We start from the raw sequence: 16,722 nt of genomic DNA, 5'->3' as shown, positions 1-16,722 counted from the left end.
GGTAGGTATGGTGGACACAAATGGCATAGTGGTTGGCTCAAGGATTTTGGATGCATGAGAAGTATTCCCTCTCGATACAAGGCTTAGGCTAGCAAGGTTTATTTGAAATAAACACAAGGATGAACCGGTGCAGCAAAACTCACATAAAAGATATATTGTAAACATTATAAGACTCTACACCGTCTTCCTTGTTGTTCAAACTCTTTACTAGAAATTATCTAGACTTTAGAGAGACCAAATATGCAAACCAAATTTTAGCAAGCTCTATGTATTTCTTCATTAATAGGTGCAAAGTATATGATGCAAGAGCTTAAACATGAGCACAACAATTGCCAAGTATCAAATTATTCAAGACATTTTAGAATTACTACATGTAGCATTTCCCGATTCCAACCATATAACAATTTAACGAAGAAGATCAACCTTCGCCATGAATACTATGAGTAAAGCCTAAGGACATATTTGTCCATATGCAACAGCGGAGCGTGTCTCTCTCCCACACAAGAATGAACTTATTCAAACATAAACAAAAACAAAAGCAAACAGACGCTCCAAGTAAAGTACATAAGATGTGACCGAATAAAAATATAGTTTCAAGAGAAGAAACCTGATAAATTGTCGATGAAGAAGGGGATGCCTTGGGCATCCCCAAGCTTAGACGCTTGAGTCTTCTTGAAATATGCAGGGATGAACCACGGGGCATCCCCAAGCTTAGACTCTTCACTCTTCTTGATCATAGTATATCATCCTCCTCTCTTGACCCTTGAAAACTTCCTCCACACCAAACTCGAAACAAACTCATTAGAGGGTTAGTGCATAATTAATAATTCACATGTTCAGAGGTGACACAATCATTCTTAACACTTCTGGACATTGCCCAAAGCTACTGGAAGTCAATGGAACAAAGAAATCCATCCAACACAGCAAAAGAGGCAATGCGAAATAAAAGGCAGAATCTGTCAAAACAGAACAGTCCGTAAAGACGAATTTTAAAGTGGCACCAGACTTGCTCAGATGAAAATGCCCAAATTGAATGAAAGTTGCGTACATATCTGAGGATCATGCACGTAAATTGGAAGATTTTTCTGAGTTACCTACAGAGAATTAGGCCCAGATTCATGACAGACAGAAATCTGTTTCTGTGCAGTAATCCAAATCTAGTATCAACCCTACTATCAAAGACTTTACTTGGCACAACAATGCAATAAAATAAGATAAGGAGAGGTTGCTACAGTAGTAACAACTTCCAGGACTCCAATACAAAATAAAAGTACTGTAACAAAATAAACACATGGGTTATCTCCCACGAAGTTCTTTCTTTATAGCCATTAAGATAGGCTCAGCAATTTTAATGATGCTCTCCCAAGAAATAAGAGTTGAATCGAAAGAGAGCATCAAGAAGCAAATTCAAAACAAATTTAAGCCTAACATGCTTCCTATGCATAGGAATATTGTAAATAAACAAGTTCATGAAGAGCAAAGTAACAAGCATAGGAAGATAAAACCAGTGTAGCTTCAAAAATTTCAGCATATAGAGAGGTGTTTTAGTAACATGAAAATTTCTACAACCATATTTTCCTCTCTCATAATAATTTTCAGAGGCATCATGAACAAACTCAACAATATAAGTATCACATAAAGCATTCTTATTCACATGCATAAAAGTATCATTACTCTCCACATAAGCATAATCAATTTTATTAGTTGTAGTGGGAGCAAATTCAACAAAGTAGCTATCATTATTATTCTCATTATCAAATATAGGAGGCATATTGTAATCATAATCAAATTTATCCTCCATAACAGGCGGTACTAAAAGACCAATATCATTATAATCATCATAAATAGGAGGCAAAGTATCATCAAAGTAATTTTTCTCCTCAATGCTTGGGGGACTAAAAATATCATGCTCATCAAAAGCCAGCTTCCCCAAGCTTAGAATTTTCCATATCATTGGCAACAATGGTATTCAAAGCGTTCATACTAATATGTTCCATAGGTTTTTTAATTTTCGCATCAAACCATCCATGTCTTAAATCAGGAAATAGAATAAGAAGCTCATTGTTGTCCATTATGCCTAACTAGTGTAAACAAGAAACAAAAAGATGCAATTGCAGGATCTAAAGGAAATAGCTTCGAGCACACACACAATGGCAACAGAAAAGTACTTTACCTGGGACCGGAGTATGAGTGCCTTTTACCTTTCCTCCCCGGCAACGGCGCCAGAAAATAGCTTGATGTCTACGGGTGCTTCTATTCTTGTAGACAGTGTTGGGCCTCCAAGAGCAGAGGTTTGTAGAACAGCAGCAAGTTTCCCTTAAGTGGATCACCCAAGGTTTATCGAACTCAGGGAGGAAGAGGTCAAAGATATCCCTCTCATGCAACCCTGCAACCACAAAGCAAGAAGTCTCTTGTGTCCCCAACACACCTAATAGGTGCACTAGTTCGGCGAAGAGATAGTGAAATACAAGTGGTATGAATGAATATGAGCAGTAGTAACGGCGCCAGAAAAGTGCTTGCCGGCGTGCAGTTGATGGTAGTAATATTGCAGGAAGTAAAGATGCAGTAAAACAATAAACAAGCAGCGATAGCAGTATTTAGGAACAAGGCCTAGGGATCATACTTTCACTAGTGGACACTCTCAACATTGATCACATAACAGAATAAATAGATAGATGCTAGACTCTACACCCTCTTGTTGGATGATGAACACCACTAACTGTGTAGGATTACACGAACCCTCAATGCCGGAGTTAACAAGCTCCACAATATTCAATGTTCATATTTAAATAACCTTAGAGTGCATAACAGATCAACATAACCAAACCAAGTACTAACATAGCATGCACACTGTCACCTTCACACTACGAAAGGAGGAATAGATCACATCAATACTATCATAGCAATAGTTAACTTCATAATCTACAAGAGATCACAATCATAGCCTACGCCAAGTACTACACGATGCACACACTGTCACCATTACACCGTGCAGGAGGAATAAACTACTTTAATAACATCACTAGAGTAGCACACAAATAAATTGTGATACAAAACACATTGCAATCATAAAGGGATATAAATAAGCACTTCACTATGCCATTCATAACAGTGAATAAGTATTCTGTGAAATATAGCCTAAGAGACCCACACGGTGCACACACTGTCACCTTTACACACGTGGGACAAGGAGTCTCCGGAGATCACATAAGTAAAACCCACTTGACTAGCATAATGACATCTAGATTACAAGCATCATCATATGAATCTCAATCATGTAAGGCAGCTCATGAGATTATTGTATTGAAGCACATAGGAGAGAGATGAACCACATAGCTACCGGTACAGCCCCGAGCCTCGATGGAGAACTACTCCCTCCTCATGGGAGACAGCAGCGTTGATGAAGATGGCGGTGGTGTCGATGGAGAAGCCTTCCGGGGGCACTTCCCCGTCCCGGCGGCGTGCCGGAACAGAGACTCCTGTCCCCCAGATCTTGGCTTCGCGATGGCGGCGGCTCTGGAAGGTTTTTTCTGGTTTCGTCGAACGTGGTAGGGTTTTCGCGACGGAGACTTTAAGTAGGCGGAAGGGCAAGGTCGGTGGAGTCACGAGGGACCCACACAATAGGGCGGCGCGGGCCCTAGCCTGGCCGCACCGCCTTAGTGTGGCGCCACCTCGTGGCCCCACTTCGTATCTCCTCCGGTCTTCTGAAAGCTTCGTCTAAAAATAGGCCCCTGGGCGTTGATTTCGTCCAATTCCGAGAATATTTCCTTACTAGGATTTCTGAAACCAAAAACAGCAGAAAACAGGAACTGGCACTTCGGCATCTCGTCAATAGGTTAGTTCCGGAAAACGCATAAATATGACATAAAGTATGCATAAAACATGTAGATATCATCAATAATGTGGCATGGAACATAAGAAATTATCGATACGTCGGAGACGTATCAGTATTGACAAACTTTGTTCACAGCAAAAGATAGATCAGACCGAGTGAGGATGAGGTACTGTAGGCTGCCGACTAAACTCCGGTACCGAAAGACATCATCAGGACCAAGAGGATCGCCAGCATCACGAGAGAGCTTGTCTGTAGAAGACTTAGGAGTGGTAACAACGCGATAGTTCTCCATATTTGCATGGTGCAGAAGATCCAGCGCATACTTGTGTTGTGTCAGTACCATACCTGAGATTTATAGGCAGCCTCAATACCGAGAAAATACTCTAGGCGACCAAGGTCCTTGATAGGAAAGGTGGCCGAAAGGGTATGAACCACATGATCCACAGCAGACGAGGAGGAGCCAGCAATGACAATATCATCAACATACACAAGCATATAAATCTGACACCCACGCCGATCATAGATAAAGAGAGAGGTGTCGGCCTTACTAGGAATGAACCCCAGTTGAAGAAGACGATCACTCAGACACGCATACCAGGCGCGTGGAGACTGCTTAAGGCCATAAAGAGCCTTCTGAAGCTTGCACACATGTTGTGGGAGAATCCTCAAAACTGGGAGGCTGCTCTCCATGTAAACATCTTCCTCAACAAAACCATGGAGAAAGGCATTGCTGACATCAATCTGACGGAGACACCATCCTCGAGAGATAGCAAGCGAGAGCACAAGACAAACAGTGACTGGTTTGACCACGGGACTAAATGTGTCATGGTAGTCAATACCCTGCTGTTGAGTGAACCCGCGAGCCACCAAACATGCCTTGTGTTTATCTACTGAACCATCAGGGCGAAATTTGGTTTTGAATATCCATTTGCTGCCAACAATATTTGTACCGGGAGACCGGGGCACCAATGTCCACGTACGATTGTTGATAAGAGCATCAAACTCAGCATCCATCGCCGATCTCCAAGCAGGCTCGGAAAGGGCACCACGGTAAGTCGCAGGATTGACCAGAAAAGCACCACGACGATAGGGATCGTATCTGACCGTGTCGTCCTTGTATTCCTTCGGACGGTGGATGTCGTGGCTGCGCCGGGTCGTCATCGAATGTGACAAAGATGTCGCATGTGCACCTTGCTCGATGCCAACATCGTCAGCGAGCGAGGCCGACGTAGAATCCGTCCGTACGGACGGGCCCGACTCGGAGAGCCCAGCAGGCGAGGGGGCCGCAGTGGGGGGCGACGAAGCAGGCCCCGAAGGAGCAGTCCCGGGAGAGGATGGCCCGGGCGTGGTCGGCCCAGCGCGAGGAGAGCCGGGCGCACGATCGCCAGGCGTGGACGACGGCCCAGTGCACGGAGAGCCGGGCGCATGATCGCCAGGCGCGGGCGACGAGGCATGCACCGCATGCACGTCGATTGCCGGGGAGCCAGAGGCGTCGATCAGAGCTGAGGTTCCCTCCACGGAATCCTACACAACCACAGAAGGAAAAATACCAGGAGGGTCAACTGGCAACAAGGAAATGTCATAATTACGCATGTTAGTATTCTTAATAGCTGGTTCAGTGGTGGGGAATGTAACATGCTGCAAGAGAGAGATATCCATAGTGACGCCGGGTGTGGCGAAAGGGAAAATTTGTGCGTCGAAAATGACATCACGAGCGATGTGTATTAGCTTGATACGCGTGGTTGAAGCGGTTTCTGCAGGAGAGGGCGTCGTGCCCCCAAATCCCGCAGACTTAGCATTGGGTACGCGAGCGGTTATGGTCGCCATTGCGCCCGCCCCTATTGCCATCTCCATAACCGTGGGCACCGCCGCCATTGCGGTTGCCACGGTGTCCTTGCTGGCCACCACCACCGTAGAGGTTCCCTCCGCCACCATAATGGTTGCCGCCACCGCCGCCATGGTGGTTGGCACCACCGTCTTGCTGTTGTCCACCATGCGGATGGCCACCAGTGCGGCCGGTGTTGGGGGCGCCGTCGGAGGGGCGCCCACCACCACGTCCATGGTCACCGTGACGTGCTGCAGAGTTAGTGGAGGAAACAAAACTACCGGCCTGCGAATTTTGTTCGTGGATGGAGTCACACGAGAGGAGCATGGAGTAGATGTCGGGGACGGTGAGCACGTGGCCGGTGTTGTTGAGGACGGCGATGGAGGACTGCAGACCCTCGAGCTGCGACCCAAGGCCGACCACGATGTAGTCGATCAGCTCGTCATCGGAGATGGGGCTGCCGACCATGGCCAGGGCGTCGGCAAACCCTTTCATCTTGTGGAAGTAGTCGGAGGCGGACATGTCATTCTTCCGCATCGTCGTCAGCTGTCGACGGAGCTGACGGACGCCAGCCTGGTTTTGGGCGGCGAACATGGAGACGACGATGCTCCAGACGGCGGCCGAGGTGGTGCGCCCCACCATCTGCCCGAGGACTTTCTTGGTCATCGACCCAAGAAGGATGCCCAGCACCCTCTGGTCGACATGCCACCAGATGGCGTAGGCTGGGTTGGGCACGGTAGCGGTGGGTTGGCCCTCGCTGGCAGGGTGGTGACCGTCGTTGGCGGTGCCGCGCAAGATCCATCGAGGAAGCCGAGCCACCCCTGGCCGGCTATGTTGGGGATCACCTGAGTCCTCCATAGCAGAAACATCAAGCGATCTAGGCGCACCGTAATGGTGTTGGTGAATTGCGTCGGAAGAGAGGTGGGGAGAGTTGAGGTGATCGCGCCGGCGGCCAGGGACGCGGAGAGGGAGGTGGTGGAGGTATTTTTCGATCAAGGAGCATAGCCCCAGCCTCTGCATCCAAAGGATGCACACAGCTTTCTTCTTTATTAAATTATTCGCAATGCCTTACAAGGGAAATACAAAGATCAATCTCGAAGCCTCCTTCCTAGCGACAACTCGCTATACCTACGATGAAGGGGGGCCATGAACAAGGCCATACTCCCTGGCGGTACATGATGTCTACACACGCTTCTATTCCTGTAGACAGTGTTGGGCCTCCAAGAGCAGAGGTTTGTAGAACAGCAGCAAGTTTTCCCTTAAGTGAATCACCCAAGGTTTATCGAACTCAGGGAGGTAGAGGTCAAAGATATCCCTCTCAAGCAACCCTGCAATTAAGATACAAGAAGTCTCTTGTGTCCCCAACACACCTAATGCACTTGTCAGATGTATAGGTGCACTAGTTTGGCGAAGAGATAGTGAAATACAAGTAATATGGATGATTATAAGTAGTAATTGCAATCTGAAATAAAAATGGCAGCAAGCGAACATGTAGCAGAACTTGTTGGAAACGGTGTTTCAATGCTTAGAAACAAGGCATAGGGATCATACTTTCACTAGTGGACACTCTCAACAATGATCACACAATTGAATAAATAAATGTTACTCTCAAACACTCTCTTGTTGGATAACAAACACCATTCATTGTGTAGGGCTGCAAAAGCACACCTCAAGCCGGAGTAAACAAGCTCCACAACGTCATAAAGGAATCACACACGATGCGCACACTGTCACCATCACACTGTGGAGAGTGACTCCGGAGTTCATATTAAAGTAACCTCTAGAGTGCATAATAGACAAGAGTAACATCTACATATTCAACTAGATTACAAAGCTCATGATCACATAAAGATCACACCATGGGAGAGAGAGATGAACCACATAGCTACCGGTAGAGCCCTCAACCTCGGGGGAGAACTACTCCCTCCTCATCATGAGAGACAGCAACGGTGATGAAGATGGCGATGAAGTCGATGGAGATGGATTCCGGGGGCACTTCCCCGTCCCGGCGGCGTGCCGGAACAGAGACTTCTGTCCCCGAACTTGGCTTCGCGATGGCGGCGGCTACGTAACTTTTCGTGGAGGAAGACCGATGCCCCAAGGGTTTTCGGAGACGAAGGAATATATAGGCGAAGGGGCAGCGTCGGGGGATCCAGGGGGTGGCCTCCCCATACCTGGGCGCGCCAGGAGGGTGGGCCGCGCCGCCCTATGGGGTGGCCCCCCTGCTAGCCGTCTCCGACTCTTCTTCGATGTTCTGGAACCCTCCGTGGAAAAATAGGGCCGTGGGCTTTTGTTTCGTCCAATTCCGAGAATATTTCCTGTGTAGGATTTCTGAAACCAAAAACAGCAGAAAACAGGAACTGGCGCTTCGACATCTTGTTAATAGGTTAGTTCCAGAAAATGCATAAAAACATTATAAAGTGTGAGTAAAACATGTAGGTATTGTCATAAAACAAGCATGGAACATTGAAAGATCGAGATGTCGCCTAGAGGGGGGGGGGTGAATAGGCAATTACAAACTCTTGTGGATTTGTCTTGTAAGAATGCGGAATTAAACTATCGTTTAGTTTACAAGCACAAACCCTAAATATGCTAAGCTCAACTAAGTGTAACAATAGCAACTAGAGCTAAGCAAGATAGGCACAAGATATATGTAGCACAAGTGATAGCAAGATATATGTACTTCAAGCACGATGGCTATCACAAGGAAAGAGAGCTCGGGTATAGAAATAACCGAGGCACGCGGAGACGAGGATGTATTCCCGTGTTCCCTTGCTTTGCAACAAGGTACGTCACGTTTGGAGGAGTGGAGGTCCCACGAAGGATTCCCCGCGCCACGAAGGCTCACCCTATTCTCCGAACCACACCCACGAAGGATTATGGCCCTTTCCTTATGGTTAGCTTTTCCTCCGCTCCGGAGATGGCAAGCTCCACAACCACTTCACAAGCTCCACGAAGGAGAAGCCCGGGCCCCTTCACAATCTTCCACGAAGAGATCACCGGGACACCAACCAAGCCAACTAGGAGGTCACCCTCCAAGAGTAACAAGCTCACGGTCTCTCACTCGAACAAATCGTGGTGGAGAGCTCAACACTATGCAATGATGCAAAGCAAGAACACCGGAGGTGTTCAAGTCCTTCACACTCAAATCCCACCAAAGCAACGAATGCTAGGATGAGATTGGAGAGGAAGAACAAGGGGGAAAGTCAACCAAAGACTCCAAGATCTAGATCCCAAGAGATTCCCTCACTTAGAGAAGAATTGGTTTGGTGGAAGTGTAGATCTAGATCTCCTCTCTCAAATCCTCAAATATGAGCAAGAATCATGGGGGGGAACAAGAGAGAGAGCAACTTCTTCAAATGCAACAATGGAGGTGAGAGAAAGGGAAGAAGTACTCAGCCCAAGGTGGAAGAAGGGCTATTTATAGCCCAAGAGCAAATATAACCGTTGGGGAAAAGTTGGGCTGAGTCAGCCGTCGAGGAGGCCGGTCAACCGGGCCTGGGACCGGGCCGTCCGGTTCAGGACCCGGTCAGACCGGGCCACAGACCGGGCCATCCGGTCCACAGACCGGTCGACCGGGCTAGTGACCGGACCAAGCTGAAAAGCTTACTGGATAGTGCCCGGATGGCACCGGTCCAGGGGCCGGTTTGAACCGGGCCATCCGGTCAGACGGCCGGTCACGCCGGGCTAGAAACCGGACCAAGATTAAAAGCTTACTGGATAGTGCCCGGATGGCACCGGTCCAGGGGCCGGTTTGAACCGGGCCATCCGGTCAGACGGCCGGTCACGCCGGGCTAGAAACCGGGCCAGCAGGAAATCATGTTATACAAAAACTGTGATAACTTTTGTGTCCGGACCCCGATTGACATGAAACCAATTTTGTTGGAAAGATAACGATGAATAGAACCCCAACAAAAACTGGAAATATGGAGACTCCTCACAGAACATTTTAGAGGATTTTAGAGAGGGAGTCTCCCACCGTCAAGAAACGGTAAAGACGTCCAAACTCGAAAACGCAATAGAAGATGCATGCGGATTCCGTTTTCGATGAACTTGGGCTTGTTGTAAAGCTAGCAACAAGCTCAAGAACCTCACACAGAGAAACACCAAGAAGCAATAGGGATATGCAAAGTATGCAAAGGATTGAGCTCTCTAAGACGATGCGATCAAGTTACCCAACCGAAAGCCCCTCTTGATAGTGCGGCTATTTATCCTATAATCCGGTCTCCCAACAACCACCTTGAGACCGGTAAAAGGAAAACCTAGCAAGGCCATACCTTTGCCTTGCGCATCCCGCTTGATCTTGATGATAGCTCTTCAAGCTCCACTCAAGCCGGAATGCCTCACTTGATCATCGTCGCTTCGTGAAGACTCACAAATGCTCCCCCATACACCATGATGGGAAAGCTCTATTGATGCACATCTTCACATGTCCATTATCACCAAATGGACGGCAAGCTTCAAGCATGTGATCCACTTGAGATGCTCATCTTGAACTTGCCCGACTTAACCTTGTACCTTCTCATACTCTCATAAGATAGAGCATGGCTAATATTGAGTTCCACATAAGAACTCCATCTTCATTTCTTCTTCTTGATCATATCACATATGTATCTTCAAACCGATGATCTTGATGCCAATACACAAGGTATACCTTTATCTTCATGGCATCCATACTTGAATCCAACACATGGAGAACAAGTAGTACCTATGGAATATTCCTTCATATAAACTCAATGAAAACATTAGTCCATAGGGGTTGTCATTAATTACCAAAACCACACATAGGGGCAATGTACCCTTACAAACATAAGAAATTATAGATACGTTGGAGACGTATCAGTACACCAACACACATCATCCAAAAAGCAAAACCCTGAGGGTGTGCCATTGCACACGTCGCAGAGTTCGCAACCGCCATCTATCTCAAACCCATCTCCAAGCGAGATCAATGTATTGGCCATGCCAGGCCTGTCGTCGATATCACCATAACACCAAACAGCTCCACCATCATGCCCGCGTCCAGCAATCCTCGTCCGTCTTCGATACCCCGCAGCTCCACGCCGTTGAGAATCATCGACAACAACGTGGTAGATGAACACCACTCCACCAGAAACCACCTCCATCCAGCCGCTGCTCCAAAAACGATGCCCCAAGAGGTAGCACGACGTAGGAAGCGCCGTCATCGTCCTGTCATGGCTGGATCTAGGGTTTCCCTCGGAGCAGCACGAGTGAGTTCCCGCGGACTGCGACGACGATGCCTTTAAGAAGGAAGTGACGCTTAACGCCGCCATCGCCCGCCAATCTTGACACGGTTTTCACCGATAGCCGCGAGTCCCCAACTCGGCGAGAGCAAACGGAGAGGCGAGCAAAGATGATGCCTTCGCAGGGGAACGACGCCAATAGCCACCGCCATCATCCGCCAAGAACGAAGTCAAGGCTCGGTATTCATCGGTGGCCCCTTCGCCGCTAGCTCATCGTCGACTAGATCTTCATCGCCGGGGTAGAGGGATCTCGTGATCCGCCACCCCAACAACCAGCCGTCCTCCTCCGGCGAAGAAGAAGGCTGCCTCCACCGTCGAACCCAAGGCTGCTGCCCCGGGCGACCTCGTACCGCGGGAGAAGCCCAAATCATCGCCCCTCACCGACAAGAGGCGGAGGGAATGGCGTTGTCCGCCACCACCACCCACCACCGGTGTGCCGCCGATGGGAGGCGGGGAGGCCGCAGCACAGGCTCCGGCCACCGTCCCCGTCCATCCATGCGGGAGGCGGGAGGGCCGCCGCCGCCCCTCCATCCTCGTCAGACCGCCGCCGCCCCGGGAGGCGGGAGGGCTGCCGCCGCGGGCGCGTGAGAAACTCCATGGCCGCCGTCCCCGACGCGTCACGAGGGAAGGCCCCCGCCGCCACGCCCCGAGGTCTTTGCCCCGGCGGCGCTGCTGGCGGCGGCGGGAGGCGGCTAGGGTTGGGGGTGCAGGAGGGTTGGGGGTCGGGAGGGTTGGTGGTCTTTCCTGGTGAGGGTTGGGGGTATTGGTGGAACTGGTGGCGCCAGCGGAAGTGGAGAGTGGCACCGCGGCGGTTTGCATCGGGAGATCGCAGGTCCTAGACGGGAACGCTGCTCTGACACCAAGTTAAGATGAATATTTTGCCTCTTGGGGCTCTCCATTTATATAAGATACATATAGAACAAAGGAAGGCAATGATCACAAGCGATCAGCCATTGATGTGGAGGATCACATCCGATCCTAGCCATTACACGGAGATATACAGAATCAATAGAATCAATGGGGCCTAACTGATTCTATCCTTAATAGTGATGGTTAGCACCGCCTCCGAGTTCCCCGTTAATGTGGAAAAAAGAAGAAGAATCAATTTTGCACTTCATTCATTCATTGGTTCATATCAGATTTACACGGTAGTATTATGAGAAGGAATGCCTATATATATAGTGCACGCACTTGGAAGTAGCTGCAGGTTCGATTCACCGAGGATTAATTAATAAACCCAAGAGTATTGAGAAACTAGTTTGTTGGTTTGTAGGATGCCTCGTCGTCGTCGATGGGCACGACCTTGGGCACGTGCACGGGGAGGACGTCGACGTCCTGCGCCCACGGGCCGAGGCTCTCGGCGGCGTCGACGGCCCTGAGCGCCTTCCAGACGGCGCTGTTGCACTTGAACCCGGAGCCGAATGCGATCTGCCAGACCCTGTCCCCCTTCTTGATCCTGCCCTTGGCCTCGCAGTAGGAGAGCTCGTACCAGAGGGAGCTGCTGGAGGTGTTGCCGAAGCGGTAGAGCGTCATCCTGGAGGGCTCCATGTGCCATGCGCTGAGCTTGAGGCTGCGCTCGAGCTCGTCGAGCACGCCGCGGCCCCCGGCGTGGATGCAGAAGTGCTCGAGCGCGAGGGTGAAGTCCGGGATGTGGGGCTTGACGTCGGCGCGGAGGAAGACGCGCTTGAGCACGACGGTGGCGAGGAAGCGGAGCTGCTCGGAGAGCGGGAGCACGAGCGGTCCCAGGGTGGTGATGTTGGTGCGTAGCGCGTCGCCGGCGACGGACATGAGCTCCTTGGAGAGTGAGACGCCCACGCGCGCGCCCGTGTCGTCCTCCTCCTGCGTGACGCAGCCGTAGCTGCGGTCGCTGGCGCCGCGGTGGGTGCGCACGGTGTGGATGAGCTGGTACTTGGCGCGGGCGCGGTCGGCGCGGCGGTTGGAGAGCAGCACGGCGGCGCCGCCGACGCGGAAGAGCGTGTTGGTGACGAGCATGGGGCGGTTGTTGCCGAGGTAGGCGTTGAGGGTGATGTTCTCCGTGCTCACCACCAGCGCATACGTGTCCGGGTGCACCTGCAAGCATGCGTGCCATCGTTAGCAAACCAATCAAACATAAGTAGACGATACTGCTTACAACAACATGTAGAAAACATAGGTGCATGTGCATGACTGTTCATACAGATCGATTTCATGGAATCAGATTCGTTCACTGGTCATCTCATGGACATGGACCACAACAGGCTTTGATTCCGAGTTATTGCGCCAAGCTACTAATCCTACACTGATACGGATTCTTCTCCCTCGGCTGACCTCTCTAGCTACATCGCGCGTTCTTTCCGCGGGTGTCCTAGCATCCACCATTACTGAATTTGTCACCGTGTTCGTCCGTCGCACAATAATGCTATACATGTTCAGTTCAGTACGCGCATGCATGCAGTGTGTTGATTGCTCTGCACTGCGTGGACCAAAACTTTCTGAAATGGAAGACACGACGTGACCCAGCCCAGCAGATGCAGCTCGTCACATGGAGTAGTAGTAATTAAACAGTGGTTGTACACACTGACATGCATTTGTTGGTTATTACTGGATCGATCAATCTCCAACGGTCAAGGGGCCCTAGGTGCACCCCTGCCTCTGCGACCGGCCTTCGCTGCAGACATGTTGCAGGTACCAATAATAGTCGGTACGTTAATTAGCTCAAGTAGATACGGCTGGGTCGCTGGCGAGAGCGCAGTCATCTCGTGGTTGTGGGGATAGAAATGGTTAATCAAACGACTCCCTCAGGCCGACTAGATCGACGCAGAGCAGAGGCAGCATTAGGACATGCTCCCTCGATTCTAAGGTTGTATTTTTTATTAATTCTAATGGAGGGAGTCTGCAGGTATTATCCTGCGGCGATTAAATCGGATTGAAGGTAGTAGTACAACAGAAAAAAAAAAGTTGAAGAGGCTAAATCAATCTACCACGATGACAAACATAGCTTATGATGGTGAATCGAGGGTCTCCATATTTTTGGGACCATCATTTAAGCATAAGATGGCCCGTAACCTCTCCAGTTGATCTGAACTGTTTGAAATTGAACTTTCTACACGATTGGACATGCTATGGCAGCATGGCAACATTTATAATACAGTATGAGACTTGATGAAGGTTTTCGGTTAGCATGGGCAATCACTGTTAAGAGCACTAGGCATTGCACAACAGAGAACATGCATGCATGGTAGGTTGTTAATGCACACATCTTTCTGCAGACCCCCCAAATCCTCTCATGCTATCATGTCTCTGTTGGTGGCTATAGATTTGCTTTTGGACATAATAGTAGGGCATGGTAGGAGAAAGCAGAAATATGTGTGGATTTATATCTATAGCTCCTAAAACCACCATCTACCTAAAAACCCCCTTATCTATCTGGAACATAGAGTAAGTTGCACCGTCTAATTCACAGCATATGCATTTAGGCCATTGGCACACCAACAAATCGTTATGGATCCCATCCGTAGTAGCCCTTTATTTCAAATCTTTGAACAACTCAAAATATCCACACATGCACACACACAAAAGAAATACGGAGTACAATCTTATAGACATACCTTACCAGATCTGATCTGGACAAAAAAAAGTGTGACAGATACGAGACTTTTACCCTTTTTAGAACCATGATTTTGGATTTTTGCGTAGACCAAAACGTTATGTATTATTTAATGAAACTTTTCTGATTTGTAGAATACACTTGAGAAATTCATTTTAAAAAACGTATAAATGTTATTTTCTGTTTATAAAAAGTAACACTCTGACCATGTTTTTTATTATGTCATTTCAGATAAAGATATTCATTATTTCACGATGAACATAGTCGTAATAAAAAGTGGAATTATTAATTTCCATAGTGGAGGCACAATAATAATTAGCATTGCAAATCAGATGCAGTACTCCAAACGGGGGTAAATACGTTGACCAGGAAAGGACACTTGATGTCGGAGTATTCCTGTATTCTATACCTACATGAAAATTCAGCTGGAACGTCATGATTTTATTCTCTATCTAGCCATCAGCCATGTTGTGTCGTGGTCGTGCGTCACAACATTTCGATGATAATGACATGCGTGATGCGATGTCAAGTGCTACTTAGGAGTACTTCCTTGTCGACCCGCACAAAAAACTAGGCCATGCTCTTCATGCATGGGTCGCTACTCGTAAAGGCCAACACGCCCATGCATTGGTGGTACGTACTACTAGTGGTGCATTGAATTCGCATGGATGGAGAGTGGCGTATGTATGTATACGTACCTGAAGTAGATGCTTGGCGAGGTCGATGGCGATGATGCCGGCGCTGCAGCCCATGCCGCTGAGGTTGTGGCTGACGACGTCCTCGCGGAGGCGGTACCGGTTGACGATGAGCGAGACGAAGGACGGCGTCGGGCTGTAGAGGCTGGAGTTGGCGATGACGATGCCGATGTCCCCGGCGGGCACGCCGGTCTTGGCGAGCAGCTCGTCGACGACGCCGAAGACGACGGTCTCGGACTCGTCCCTAGCGGTGCGGAGGCACATGTCGACGGGGATGCTCATGAGCGACGCCGGGAAGTGTGTGGCCTCGCCGAGCCCCGACCGCTCCATCATCCGCTTCTGGAACGACATGCTCTCGTCGTCGAACCCGCCGGCGAGCCCGAACTGGCGGATGGCCCGCGCGCGCGTCGCCTCGTGCTCCGGGCCAGGCTTGTACCCGGCGAGGTCCACCAGGAAGACGGGCCGGGGGCGGGACATGGCGTAGGCGTACGCCGCGGCGAAGCAACCCGCGCACACCGCCGCCAGCAGCGGCGCGTTGGTGCGCGCGTCGGCCCAGAGCGCGTCGAGGGACAGCGTGGAGACCAGCGGCGGGAGCACGACGAGGAGCAGCGTGACGGCGAGGAGGTGCGGCAGGCGGCACACCAGGCGGTGGTACAGGACCCTGGCGTGGTTCCGGGTCGCCTGCTTCACCGTCCTGAACAGCTCCCTGTCCATGGCCGACGGGCGTCGATCGATCTCCTCCGCAAGGACGCACGTACGTACCTCGTGAATGGAGCTCCTAGCCACCACGGTTCTCCAAACCACTTATAGCGCGCTAGCTATGGAAGTAACGTACAGCAAAACTTGGCTGAGACTGCCACGGCTCTGTGAGCTGCTAGCAAGCTTTGGTGTGTGCGAGTGAGCTGTGTGGCGCTCGGGGATTTATACGAGGAGATCGATGGAGGAGGAGAGGGCGGGTGATGGAGCGAGAGCTAGGAGGAGATTAATGGCGGCAGGCTGGTTGAGGAGGTAGGGGTTAATGCGCCCGCCCCCATGGGCACGTTCCAGTGCATGCACCACAGTAGGAGGAGCCGCAAGATTTAGCAAAAGAGGTGCCAACCCATGATATGCTTGCGAGGCCTCGACCATGCCCAGTATGGATCACACTGCACTAATAGAAGATGAGCTCTAACAAAAGCAATTAGGGGCCAGTATGGTTGCACGCATGGGTTTTTTCCCCTCTTGCAACTTAACCCGCCATGAAACTGCATGAGTAAAAACGTGACTTGAATAGGTGTGACACTGATCGACTAGAATCTAATCCAACACTCACTAAGACGGTTTGAGCATATTCAACGGAGACCTTCAGAAGCTTCAGTTAAGAGTGAAATTCTAAAGAGTATGAGGAGAGATTAGAACAGATAGAGAACGAGCAAAGTTAACTTTGGCACAACGGTAAAAAGTGACTTGACGGATTGAAATGTACCGAAAGTCTTGGCTTCTAATAGAACAAAAGGCTTTTATTTCTATTGTTGTTG

The 16,722-nt window shown here is 49.6% G+C and overlaps 1 protein-coding gene across 1 annotated transcript; it reads right to left on the bottom strand.

The window, feature by feature from the left end:
• Nucleotides 1-12,019: 12,019 nt before the first annotated feature.
• Nucleotides 12,020-16,052, bottom strand: LOC127296839 (probable 3-ketoacyl-CoA synthase 20). The gene is made up of 2 exons (XM_051327062.2): nucleotides 15,209-16,052; nucleotides 12,020-12,994 (listed from the first exon to the last, which is right to left on the bottom strand). Exons 1-2 carry the CDS (start codon nucleotides 15,917-15,919, stop codon nucleotides 12,179-12,181), a joined length of 1,527 nt encoding a protein of 508 aa, XP_051183022.1. The 5' UTR covers nucleotides 15,920-16,052; the 3' UTR covers nucleotides 12,020-12,178.
• Between the last annotated feature and the right edge of the window lie 670 nt (nucleotides 16,053-16,722).

The sequence above is a fragment of the Lolium perenne genome, chromosome 4 (genome assembly GCF_019359855.2).
Source record: "Lolium perenne isolate Kyuss_39 chromosome 4, Kyuss_2.0, whole genome shotgun sequence".
In the NCBI taxonomy this organism is placed as follows: Eukaryota; Viridiplantae; Streptophyta; class Magnoliopsida; order Poales; family Poaceae; genus Lolium; species Lolium perenne.
Note: the sequence above shows the minus strand (reverse complement) of the source record. Positions and strands in the feature narration are given on the sequence as shown.

What these genes read in the sequence shown, in the direction of transcription:
- LOC127296839 (XM_051327062.2), bottom strand. Translation starts at nt 15,919, where the DNA reads ATGGACAGGGAGCTGTTCAGGACGGTGAAGCAGGCGACCCGGAACCAC. An exon ending in TCGCCAAGCATCTACTTCAG is followed by an intron (nt 12,995 to 15,208) that starts GTACGTATACAT and finishes GCATGCTTGCAG; the next exon opens with GTGCACCCGGACACGTATGC.